The sequence below is a fragment of the Rhipicephalus sanguineus genome, chromosome 1, assembly GCF_013339695.2.
Source record: "Rhipicephalus sanguineus isolate Rsan-2018 chromosome 1, BIME_Rsan_1.4, whole genome shotgun sequence".
NCBI lineage: Eukaryota > Metazoa > Arthropoda > Arachnida > Ixodida > Ixodidae > Rhipicephalus > Rhipicephalus sanguineus.
Window position 1 is genome coordinate 272,595,616 of NC_051176.1, and position 13,628 is coordinate 272,609,243.

Consider the following 13,628-nt stretch of genomic DNA (forward strand, 5'->3'; position numbering starts at 1 on the left):
GTTTGCGTTAACGCTGCGCTTCTATTCTCCATCAGCTTACGAGTATGTACGCACGAAGTTTAATCGCGCACTGTCAGCAGAGCGCTCTATACGAGAACGGTGTACAGAATTCCATCAAAGAAAATGCTGGCTTCACAGATGAGTCACTGTCTCGAAAAAGCTAGCCCAATGCCGCACAAAAACTCTACTGTACTTTGATTGTTGATGACAAATGAGAAAACATGTTGAGATTGTGGGCGACTAAACGGTTAGATATGCGGACTTCGGGACTGGAATACATGATGGCAGACTATGCTCGTTGGCTTAAACTTATGACTTATGCCACTTGGGCGTTTTTAATTGATTCATTGACAGGGTAAGAGAGAGCGGCCGAGCCTACGAAATGGTATCGAAAAAGCTGTATCTATTGAAATAGTGTCAACTGCAAGAATGCCCTTGAAGCACGTCCTTGCAAAACCAAAACTATTCTTTTTGGAGATTTTGAGCTTGTCTTGAGAAAAGAGATGGCTTTCAAGCCTTGACGAATATATATCCTTCTCGATGAGCATATCGAGTGCGGTGCTTTGGACCCACATTTATATTCCGCTCAAAGAAAGTGGCCGAACTCCATATATGCATAAGACTCCGTCACATGACGAACGAAATAAACAGGAAAATGAATGCCGAGAAGTGAGGTCTGCTCTTACGAGGATAATTATTAAAAAAAAAACAGCGATACAGGCCCTTCGGTGTGCATGCTTGCAAGGAAAACGCCAAAAGAAACAGAATAAAACTGACCACATTCTTATCTGCGAGTTCGCTTCTTATTCTTGACAACTTCTCCCTTAATGTTCGCTATTATAACCATTAAAAACCACGGCGGAAACACGCGGTCAGCGCGGCGGGCGCGCTTCAGCTCCCCTTTCTTGCCTATGGCAAGATGGCCGCCGCGCGGCTTCACTGCGGCCCATTGGTAAGTATAGGCGGCCTCCACTCCAGCAAGTTTTATTTAAACCTCCTTGCGAGCGAAGAAAGAAGACGCCGACGTTCGGTGACGCTGCGATCGCCCCCACTAGTTGATGACGATAGCGATGGCACTGAGGTTTCGGTTTCGCTCCAGTGGTGCCAGCGCTGCCTTACCACACTTTTGTGTAGCGGCAGCCGTCAACATTTGTCCGAATTAAGCGGTGCGGTGTCCAATTCTGACGAATTAACGAAGGTTTGGCCCCATAGATTAACATGCACTTCGGCCGGGACCAATAGAGCCGTCCGAATTATCCGAATTTCCGAATTAACGGGTGTCGAATTAACGAGCTTTTACTGTATATGGCATAAACACTTCAGCAATTGGAAATTGTCATATGGTACCAACAAGTTATATTGTATACCTACCAGTACGTCAAACCATCCATGGCATCTCATTTCATCAATGCAAGATCAAAGAACTTCGTGTCAAAGGAGGAAAAAAAGATGACTTTTAAGGGCTCGTTTTTCTCTGTTAGACACAATGAGAACTAACAGACAATAATGCCAAGGAAAGTATAGGGGATATTATTTGCAGTAATTATGATATAAATATGAAGAAAGTAAAGTGGACGAAAAGATAACTTGCCGCCGGCAGGGACAAAACCTGCGACCTTCGAATAATACGTGCGATGCTCAACCACTGAGCTATGGCGGCGGTCATCCTCTCATCCACTTTATGGGGTATATATGTGCATTTAAACCTAGGAGTGTTAGTCAGCGCCGATTGAAGCCATGGCGGCTAGTGTAGAACACTTTTTCTGCCTGTTGGCATCACGCAGCACGTGATCCTTTTACGAGCTGGCAGCTGACTAATAATCCCTCGCATGCTACCTGAAGGCATGAAGTCTGCCAGAACGAGACCCTCACTATGAATGAAGGAACGAAGATGACTTTTAAGGGCTCGTTTTTCTTTGATAGACACCATATTAATGGGAACTAACAGACAATAACGCCAAGGAACATGTAGGGGATGATAAAGAAATTTCAGGCACAGATATTCTAAGTGGCTTCAAAATATTTATGCTATTGATACATGGATTTCTGCAGTGTGCAAAAACCAGCAAGACATCTTAAAGGGACACTAAAGGCAAGTATTAATCCATATATGCCTGAACTTGGAAAAATTGAGAAAACAAGCATTTTAATTCGCAAACGGGGCACTCGTACCCTAAACAAAACGTACAAAATTTTTATTTGTAATTAGGGTAACAGTACGGTCACCACTACCAAATGACTTTTTGCCTGAATGGTAGACTGGTGGGATCTTTCGCAATAATTTGAAGACAAAGAAAGGGTCATAACTTAAATTTTCTTCTGCTCCATGGCCTCCCCATACAGAGTACACGTTCGCCCAGATAAAGTAGTTCATACATGACAACAGTAAGGGCAAGGAATGTGTAAGCTATAGCACACGTTTAGGCAGACACCTGCTTGAGTCGCTATAGCGATTTTAAAGGACATCAAAGAAGCGTCCTACATGTAGGACACTGAGCATACATGGGTTCAGTCTATGTGGATTGTTGAAATAGCGTTCCTGAAGCCTCGTAGTGCTTGTTTCATGCCAAGGAAATGCTGAGTTTGAAAGAAAATTCCATTTTAGTAGTTTTTACACTGTTAGCACACTTCAAGTCGCCCGCTGCAGAAAGGCCTTGTGACAGCATTTGCCTTGCCCACCCTTTATTGCACTACAGCCAGCACTTTGGCTTCTAGTGGAATAACGAAACTACCACTGATGCACCACTGCATCAGTGGAGCACAGCCCAGCAAAAACAGAACTTTTGGACCACCCATGTTGTTCTCCACGGTAACCACAAACACTTATTTTCCCTGTGGATCAAACAAATGCACAAGCTGTATTTTATCAAGTCTTGTAATCAATTGCAATGTTCTTTTTTTATAATGGGTGGTTTGAGCACTAATTAACTGTACTTAGGACATTCTAAGTCATCGGGCTCTTGTTCCAGAATGTCCCACTAGTGGCACAAATGGCGCCCTACATTTACCTTAATTTCTTGGTCAGTAAGTGCTGCTGTGCACAATATTGATGTTTTAGACATTCTCGAGCACTGCCCTTTCACTCTAGCACAAATTGTTTGCCTTTAGTGTCCCTTTAAAGACAGCCAGACGAGCACTGAACGTCACCTGCCTTGGATCAGTCGACCCTCGCACTATTGTTCACTTATATCATTACAGTCAGCTACTTATGTTATAACATTTGCACACATTTTAAGCATTGCTTGGAACTTTTGTTTGTTGCTTCGTGAGGAGATAGACGTATACCTTCTCTCAATCAGAAAAGGAAGAAGTTCAGGAGGAAGATTGAAGCTTGAAGAGATGAAAAATTCGTGAACACGGGGTGTCACAGCAGTTGTAGCCTTGAAGAAAAGTCCACTTGTTGAAATGCTGGCTCTAGCAACACCCCATGTTCACGACTTTTTCATCTCTTCTCTCAATCAGGTATGCCTTCCTTTTCTTTTCTGCACTATGCTGAAACTGTACTAGTAGCAACAATTTGCAAACGCGATACAGTATGTGCATCATATAAACATGTTGGGGAATTTCCTCTGTGTCAGTGCTTTGTCATTAAGTGCATCCAAACAATATGGTAAACATGTCTACTTCTAATGTGCGTATTTTCAGTTACGTATCCAATAGTGTTCTTGCAGCTGATAAATAAATTAAAAGATAGTTAAAATTATTTTTTAAAGTTTTCTAAATCTGTGATACAAGTGTTTAGTCCTAGGATGTTGACGTAATTGACGAACTGCATGCTAGGTGGTCCAGTGAAAGAACAAGAGTTCGCAACAGACAAACAGACCCTCGAATCTGTAACGAGTACGTATTCCAAGCCAAGTACTCATAGAGAAGCATACTCATGTAGAAGAAATTCACCAAAGGATGAGCTGATCCACATATGGGAGACATTCTTGACACATGACCGGAAAATTACCCTGTCACTAAAGCAGAAAGTGCACAACCATTGCATTTTGCCAGTTCTAACGTGAAACTTAGGGAATAACAAAGAAACTTGAGAAGTTTACCATACAGCCTGCAATGAATAAAAAATCTGATGTGCGCAATTTTAAGTGAGGAAAACAGCAGAATGGATCATAGAACAAAACAAGGGTAGCCGATATCCTAAATGAACCTAGGCAGGTCACATCATGAGATGGACAGATAACCGGTGGTCAGAGATGGGAAGCGCAACCAAGGCTGGCAAAGTGTTAGGTGGAGCGACAAAATTAAGAAATTTGCAGGCATAAAATGGAATCGGCTTGTGCAGGACACTGTGGGTTAAAGATAATTGGTTGAAGCCTTCGTCCTGCAGTGTAAATGATAGGCTGACAATGATGAAACTGCATTCACATGCACCCATTGTGCATCAGTGCAATGCTGAGTGCAACCTTGACTGCATGACAAGCAGTTCATGCTGTGTTATACTACACTTATCTACACATGAGCTTAACCAGTTTAGCTATAAAAGTACAGAGAAACTGGGTAGGCTTGCTCGCCACTTTCGTGGTCCCCAGTCTGGAGCACATGCTTGATTATGGGCCTGATCACTGATTAACAGCAAATATGCCGCGAAAGTTTGCAGTCCACTTCAGTGCATGTCTACCGGCATGACCACTGCCTACTAGTATGGCCAAAGAACTAACTGCATCAACAGCAAAAGTTGCAGTATGCAGTACAAGTTAAGTGAATGGCACTGTATTCACAGCCACCATTTAAAAAATGTTTTGCACCAATATGTCTGAAGGATCAAGCCAGACACAGCCTCTGAAACAACCGTGTACAGTAATTTCTACAGGTTATACGTGGTACAATACAGCACATTTAAAATTTACAGTAGTTTGCACACATAGGCTGTACTAAAAAAAGTTTAATTGAGCTGCAGTTAATAAGCAAGCATTGCCTTGAGGTGTGGCTTCACGGCAGCATGGCCTGTGCTGCCATGAAACCACACATGAGGTGTATAGGTTGATCAAACATTAAAAAATATGCATATTCGTTGCTTTGAATACTTCAAGAACATCTAACACTAAAATTTGAGACAAAGCAAACACTGATTATCATTACATTCGATCAAATATTAGAAAATACTGAATACCATACATAGAAGCCTGGTCTACACATTAGAGCATTATAGCGTTAAAATTAAAATGCACACTGTCAGCAGGACTAACGTAAAGACGAAGTCATACAAATGTGAAATGTGCTCACCTAAGCAATTTCACCAGAGCCGGTATCCCTCCAGATTTGAAGATGGCTAATAAACCTTGGCGGTGATGGGACAAGTTGTGCAAGGTCCCTGCAGCGCATCGAGTGGTCTCCAGGTCATTGGACGTGGACATGGCCCTTACCAAAGCCGCTACCATCTGCGGAGAATTCATGATAGCGTGGCGAGAGGCCTCCTTCTTCGACAGCTGGTGGACCATCATCGCTGCTTGACTAACAACAACTTGGTCTTCATCGTTCAGCAATTTTATTAGCTCTGGAATGGCTCGGGTAGCCAGGTCGGCATCATCCTAAAAGAGTGGCACAATTTTTATAGCCCATACAAAGTGCAGCCCTTGGTATTCAATAGACAGCACTGTACCTGGTAGTTGATGAGGTTCACGACAGCATGCTTCAACATCTGCGACGGCTCAGACAAACGCTGCACAGCAGTTGGCTGTGCAGGGTCATACTGAGTCGACGGTATCTCGATTCCTTCGTCCAGTGTTTCGGGAAACATTGCGGCGCGCACCCTCTGCGATCGAGTCTGGCTCAGCTGCTGATTCATCTCTGAAACAAACAAATTTTAAGTATACTCATTAATAAAATTATTTTTTAGTTCTGTTCAATAAACAGTTGTGCATGATATTGGTTTCGAGAGCAGTGCTGCGATTTTAGCCATTTTGTTGCCATGTTTAGAGACAATTTCTGTTAGTTTAGCAGCAATAACGAACATTTTAAATACTTAGCTTCAATGCACTAAAGAATGTTATGTAACAAAATTCCACCGCTGCTGTAATGGAAGGCGGACGCAATAAATTGAAACTACTGTCGGTGCTCGTGGCCAATGGTTGAATTTCCAGTCATTAGCATACACACCTGTAAGATGTTGCAATGCACAACAAAGCTCCTAAGGCAGATCAGGTTTTTGCCTTTTTTTGTGTGTGTGTGTGGCAGCCAGTTTAGCTCATCATGGCCCCAGAGATGTACCAGCGCAATGGAAAGAAACGCAAACAGTGCAGCGCCTACCCACTCTGCTGTATTGCATTTATTTTCAAGTGGTTGTAGCCTGAATGGTAATGAAAAGCCACTAGAGTCATCCATGATACAATCAAGGACCACTCTAGCATCTTTTTATTGCCACCAAGGTTAGAGCGCAATGAAAACAGTCCCCCCTGTGCAAATGATCAGAGGCACTAGGGTGCACTCGTTAGGTGCATTGTATTGAACACTTTATAGAGCATAGTCTTCTATTGGATAACGAATACAGAAATAGAATGCAGTTTAGCAAATGCACGTCATGCACAATAAGAAAAAAAAAATATTGCTACAAAAGAACCTTTACAGAGGCAGAGTTAAATTCAAGTATGAAGTATGGAGACTCAGTAAAACAGTGAATACATGAGCTGTGAATTTAATGTCATCAAGCATGATTTGCAGTGAAACATGGTCACTGAGGGATCATCACAGCATACGTGATTAACTCTCATCAAACTGTCCTAATAGATGGCATGCATGTACTGGGGCCATTGCAACACTGAAGGAAAGAAAAAGAACCTGGTGAAAAAGTTAAATATGCAAATTTCCTCATGTAAGCATGGCAAGTCATTCGAACAACACCAAGGCACTGTAGCTGTGACACTTTGTTTATGCTGCACAAGGCAAACTATGCCATGTGCACTGCATGTGGCAGGAGCTGGCTGTACACATGTAGCAACAACATATTTCTTCCCCTGCAGCCTGGTATAACTGTGGAGAGAGTTAAAAACAAAAACTGCAAACTCCACTCACCATCTACTTGGTCAGGTGTAAACCCTTGGCCAAAGCCAGGCTGCTCCCAATCAAAAACCATTTGCTCATCACCCAAGTCATCCTCCTTGCCACTTATGGAGGGTGCCTGCATAAAGGTTGATACGAACACTTTCTAGTAGAAGACAACATAAATGCAGGCCTGACAGGTCCAAAAACAAGCCCTGTTGCAGTAGAAAATAAGGGAAATTGCTTTGTTTGCACTCTGCGTAAGCAATACACCAATGAGCGAGAGAGAGTGTAAAGGACATCAATGCTCCCTTGAAATAAATTTTGTTTCATAAGAACCATGCATTTGAAGAGCAAGAATTCAACAGAGAAAAACTAAAAAACAACATTCTGCATGCATCAATTACTAAGTCACAGTCAGCAAGAATAGGCCACTTACCGTTAATTACTTCAAGCAGACCTCATTCAGGACATCAAGAGTACACTTCTAATTGCATAATCACATCACCTATCCAAGCAGCTGTCAATATGTTTACTGTGGAATTCACAGCTGGTCACATCAAGCACTAGCCTCAGAGTAGTATGTTATATGAAAGCTGTAGCGTACATGAATAACAGCTATAATCACAATTATGAAAGTGCAGCATTTGAAGTTTAATGACAGCCTTATCTCTGTAATAATCATGCTCATATTCATACCAGTTCTGGTCTTCTCGCATTTTCCCACAAAACAAAACTCTTTTCTCAGAATTCTCAAATTTCTCAAAAGCACTCTGATGACATGATATAAACGGACCTGTATACATTCCCAAATTACAATTCCTGTTTTCAAAAATATACCTAATTGACTATAGCATCCAGTTACAGTCCCAAGAAAGTAGGTGAAGATTGTAAAAACATTGTCTAATTTCATGCCGCTTTCCCCCAAACACTTAATACTGTACAAATACAGTAAATAGAATAAGCTGAACCACCTATTTCCACTGCATCATCAGCAGCCCTTGTGCTGTTTACCTTCACTAACAATCACATTTCAGAATTTTCTTTGTTCGTCTTGCCTAATTTCTTTGCGGAGATGTAACACTGAAAACTCACTCAATGTGTGTCCTGGAGGGCAGGGATGTGTTGTAATGTATATACACCTAGCATACAAGATTGTGGTCAGAATGGCGTAATGCTCACTAAAGCACCGCACAGGCCCGGAAGTTTGTGCTCCGGCCCACCCGAGCTCGGCCCGGTGTTCTTAACCATGCAGATATTTATAGTATGACAAAGTTTATATAAAGTAGTGACCCATATAAAGTTTATACCAATTGATCTGCCTGCCTTTTCTTTCAAAGATACCCAGAAGCATCTCATACACAGGATGAGCACAAACTGTCACAGTTGTAACTTATTTCTGTGTGAGCAGCGCGCTCCTTTCGCAAAAGCGGCCGCTGCAGTGAGCGAGGCGACCTTCGTGCTCTCAACGGAAACTTGCAGGCAGAGCGCAAGTCGTACAAACCACCGAGATCACGAGATAAGCGCCCGCACGAGCGACCACGCCCTGTCGAGGCGCGCGCTAATCCGCGTGGGGGACGACTTTTAAAGCGCGCTCTTCGAGCCCTTCGCGCCATCTCGCTAGGGATAACGAAAACACGCTGTACCGCCGATCTCCGAGTACCGCCACCGGCAAATGGTGTACATAAATAGCTCGCCGTAGCAGAGCAGAGAACATGCCGTCTGTGGCGGAGTCGTTTCGCGCTGCGCGCTGGCGATCGAGAGGTCGCAAGTTCGACTCCCGGTGACAGAACTTTTTCTTAATAGTTTTTTCTTTGCCATATGTTAGTCTTTATATTTTAAACGTCATATCCGTGACGGAAATGCGTCAGTGGAGCCGTGGTGGACCCCGGCATAAAACACTTTCGTGTTAAAATTATGGCCTCATGTTTTTTTGTTGCAATGTGTTGCTGGAGGCCTGTTAGTCATAACACTGCACATCGCTTGCTGCAGCGTGCAACAGATAATAATTACAGGCTCCTCATTACCGACCAGTCAGTTTCGGTTTCAAAAACGACAAGCCTCCGGGTGCAACTATCACCACCTAGCGAGTGCAGCGCTCGATCACGTCAGCACACAGAACTATAACGCACTTCCGTGCGGTTCGCGAGCAGCCGCCAAGAAGTAGGCTGCTGGAGCAAATGTGGCACAAACACTGTGAGAGGCAATATCACAATGAGAAAAGTGCACACAGGTGTGCCCCCACTGACGGATCCACTGCTAGAAGCCAGCATATGAAGCAGGTATTACAGATATGTCAGGCAAATCTGGCTGCAAATGCTGGCTCAGTAAGCTTCTCAGAAAACCCACGTATGCTTGCTACATACACACTAACTTTTCTGCCACAATGTAGCTACTATATGTAGCTTAACAAAATGCCTCAAACATGGCTGTACCTCTAGAGAAGATGTTACCATACCAACAGGCACAGCAAGTAGATAAATGATTAAGTTTCAGCAAATCATTCAACAACAGAAATGGCAATGCTCAAAGCAGAACAATGATTCTAACACTCGCTGTTTTCAATTTTTTTTTTTTTTAATTATGGCAAAACTTGACTACAGTGATGGAAGCGACATTTTGCTTTTTGGAGCACATTCTGGGGCAGAGAAAATGCTAGTTTGGAGCAGCTATTGGCATTTTTGGAGCAGATGGCAAAATATTCCAAACGACTTTTGGAGTTTAACGCATTACTTAAGCATCTCATAAGTATTAATACTTATTATTAACATATTGCATATACAGTTATCACTGCAAATTGCAACAAACAAATAATTAAACAGATGGGGTGGCCGCTAAACACTAAGTAAGATGAGCTATATGCTTAAATTTTCGTGTACTTGCGGCAGAAATGATATAAAACCGATAAAGCTAAGCCCCAAATCATAAAAGAAACCACAATCACGTACAGCAGTTTATAATCGGTAATAGAGCAAAGCAATCTGTTATTTTCATATTTGACCAAAATAGCCTGCATTTAAAACTAAAAAACAAAACAAAAAACAAAAACAAGAAACTAAGTGCAGATAGGTTGAAAAAACAGCCTTGCCATTTCTTGTGGCAAAAATGAGACCGGAGCTGACAAAGTGATAAATGTGACAATGCCACTACTTGTGGCATTGTCGACATACTAGTACGGAGCTAGTATAGAAACTCCATACTAGCATACTATACATACTATACCTTGGCAATGAAGGAAAGGCAACGGGGGCGGAGCTACTGCACATGTACTGTTCCGTGAAGTAGTCCGGTTTGGCACGCGTTTCGAGTTTAGTTTCAGTTTGTGAACCATTCGTATCTCCTGTGACGGCTGTTCGATTATTCGAGTGGCCATGGTCGAATAATAACATTGCATACTATTTGCTTCGTCTGCGTAGACAGCTATTTGTTAGTGAAATTCGTCACAAGCTCCTTTGGTGAGTCATTGGAAAAGCTAGAGCGTGACAAAGGCTCACCTGAAGACGAAGACGCTAATTTGACTGTGAGGTGCACGTAAAAGGTGCAACATTCTCACACGTGCAAAAACATGAAATGACGCTGCGTAAAGTAAAACAAATATAAATTTTATATCTCCTTGGTGCATGCTGCACCTCTTTTCAAACGGTGTCCCGTAGAAAATAGTAATGTTTTTAATTCTCACGCAGAAAACACGGACGCAACTGTGGGACTATATTCTTCAGTGGTAGCACATGCGTAGTTTGGCTCTGCAGCCTTTTCTTCATTGCCAAGAAAAGTCTGCGAGTATAGAATGATAGTAGACCGCTTTCTTTTTGTTTCTTTTAGGCTTGCTGGATGATCATGTGCTTAAAGTTCATTGTTTTCAATTTACCAGTGCCATTTTGGAGCAGGTCCGGAGCAGTTACTAACAAAAATTACAGTTTGGAGCAGCATTTCTCTTTTGGAGCAGCACTTCCATCACTGTGAATATGAATTGACTGAATTAGAAGTACCAAGTGCATGGAATTATGTCCTGCAATCGTGACAATGCTGGCCCCGCTTTATAAAGCAGTGAATTCATTAACCAAGGTATCACTTTTCTGCACCTGTACAACTTCAGTCACCTGCGCAATGTGCCAAATATTCCACAACACAAAGATGAGCACTGATAATACTCACTGGCTACACTTTTTCTATTTTTGCATTATGTTCAGAGGCTGCAAGTGATGCTATCCTTAAAATCACGACTGTGACTTCATAAGTATAACATCACAATGTGTGCTACCAATCATGAAATAATTTTCACTCTTGAAAGTTTGCAATGAATTATTAAATGCTCCTGAAAATGGGCTCTTGAAAAGGAAAACACCCTGCTAATGTATAGATATTCTGCAATGTTTGCTACTAGTATTTTCAGCAATATCACCTGAGTTGTAACACCAGAGTGAATGCCAGAATCTGCCAGGTAATTTCCTTGTTGCCAGAGAATGGTCTGTTCTTTAGGGTTGACAGGGACGTCACCAGGATTGGAGTAATTGCCATGGCTCACTGCAAAAGCACGTTATAAAGCACAAAAAGTTTTAGAATGGGCAATATATTCACATGCTTCTAGACAACATGCACAATTTACCGAAAAGAAATTATGTCGCAAGCTTTAAAATACACGGCCCATCAAGAATTTACCTTCAGAAACACGACCTTCACGAAATAAGAGTGCCGGGCAATGATGACCACGCGCTGCAACTTGCACTTTGTTTAACACTTTCGGTGAATAATAAATATTAAGGCACCACTAAAAAATGCAGACTGTGTTTGACGTCGCACGACACAAATGCTAAACTTCATCAAGAGCACGAAGTTTTTAGCAGGTCGCCACATGAACACGGAAGCCATTGCGTTTCGAAACTTACTTGAGCGCGCAGCAGGTTGTGCCCCCGACTGCATTTGGTAGCTCATTCCGGTCGTTCAGCTATCGCCTGCAACAAACAGGTAAGAACACTAACTGAAACCACCCACAGTGGTAAGCAACAAGGTCCATGGAAGCGAAACACTGATGCAGTACCGTATGTGTATACTTTCACACAACCGCACAAAACTGCTTCAGGAAAGCGGATGCAGAAGTAAAAGCCAGTGAGCTTAGCAGTTGTACTGTACTTGTGTGTGTCGCAATTCAAATTTAGAGCAGCGCTGAGCAAATACGCCCTCTTCGAATACATTTCTCGGTACATAAAAATCTGCGAAAAAAAAATGAAAGCAACAGAACTACGACAGCATCACCTCTCGGTGGCAGTCAGGCACACCAAGTTCCAAGCTTGCCAGAAGAATGAAACAGAAAAACAGACAAAAACGCTGCGCGTATAACTATCGGTAACAGTGCAAGCTTGGTAAAACGTATTTATTATAAATTAACCGCTTCGCACACCCATACGCATAAAAATAATAACCACTTCACAACGGCTAGCGGCTGTCAAATAACCCGTTTGTTGGACCTGCAACAAATATTCCCTAAACTGTCCCATTACAGGGCATATAAATACCGACATTGTAAAATACTTTAGTAAACAAGCCGCCGGCAACAGCAAATTGCGCCCGGATAAAGCCGATTTGCGTGCGGCGAGTGTAAGCCTATCGAAGGTATTTAGCCACTGTACCGAAACGTGCACGATCCACGCGAACAAGGGCATGCGCGTAAAAGTTGAAACCGGCAGCTTCAACTTACCAGAGTTGAGGCAGCACAGCCTGAGGTTGCGCTTGAATGTTCGAAAAAAGTCGATTATCGTTGGCGTTTCCGTTCAGCCGAAAATGGCGTCACGAAACCATCGCACACCAAAACTTGGCCACGTGACCAAAAATATAAATGTAGCCAGCGCAGCCAGCGCGCTCTAGCAGGGAGGTTGGAGAGGCCTGAGAGGCCCAAGTGGCCCAAGAGCAGGGGCTGGCAGGGGTGCTCCGCGAGCGAAGAGAGTCCCGCATAGCGTTGTTCTCTACTACTGGTAATCAGTAAATGACAAGCTTCTGCTAGGAAAAAAAATATTCAAGCAGTTGTATTAATCGCACTCCGCCCCTTCGTTTTCAGTCTCAAAAGCACGCGGAAGTATTTCCGGTTAGTCATCATTGGACTGGTGTCCTGCGGTTAGCGGCGTACCCGTTTTTCAAACAACAAATTGTAGTAGAGCCGTAGAGCACTCCGTGTAGTAGAGGCGCTGCGGCTTGAAGACGCGCGTTTTCGCACTTTCAAAAACGCAGCTGGTAGCTCGCTCAGTAATTTGCGCCACATAACTGCTTCATATATAAAACTGGTTGGTGGTTTTACCCTTAAACCTCCTAAAGTGTTAGCTTTTACCAATCAAGGAAGAGGCCGCACGTACAGAGGCTAGTTTTGAATGCGGACGTCAAAGCACGGAGCTTCGAGAATATGTTACGGCATACATAGAAAGCTGTAGCGTTTTCGATATTTGAATGAAGGCAGTTAAATTGTGGTTTGTGCGACCACGGCTAAATTTTTCGTAAAGCAGAAAAAAAAATCAATGCGTACTTAGGAATATATGACTAATCAATCCTAATTAAAATGCAAAAAGAAAGTGAAAGAAGTCACGGTGTTGCAAAGTGTACTTATGAGAAATAGTTAAACAGGGAATGTCGCTGGAGTCAATGTTTCGACAAGTGGGCGT

At 42.8% G+C, this 13,628-nt stretch overlaps 1 protein-coding gene across 1 annotated transcript in view; it reads right to left on the minus strand.

Annotated features, from left to right (window-relative positions):
* LOC119378984 (armadillo segment polarity protein) overlaps positions 1-12,862 on the minus strand; it is a 55,888-nt gene extending 43,026 nt beyond the window's left edge. The window contains exons 1-6 of the mRNA XM_037648107.1: positions 12,677-12,862; positions 11,868-11,933; positions 11,384-11,505; positions 7,015-7,120; positions 5,606-5,793; positions 5,230-5,534 (exon numbers count right to left, since the gene is read on the minus strand). Of these exons, the coding sequence (XP_037504035.1) occupies positions 5,230-5,534; positions 5,606-5,793; positions 7,015-7,120; positions 11,384-11,505; positions 11,868-11,913 (767 nt within the window). The 5' untranslated portion in view covers positions 11,914-11,933; positions 12,677-12,862. The remainder of the gene's footprint in view (positions 1-5,229; positions 5,535-5,605; positions 5,794-7,014; positions 7,121-11,383; positions 11,506-11,867; positions 11,934-12,676) is intronic.
* Positions 12,863-13,628: the final 766 nt, after the last annotated feature.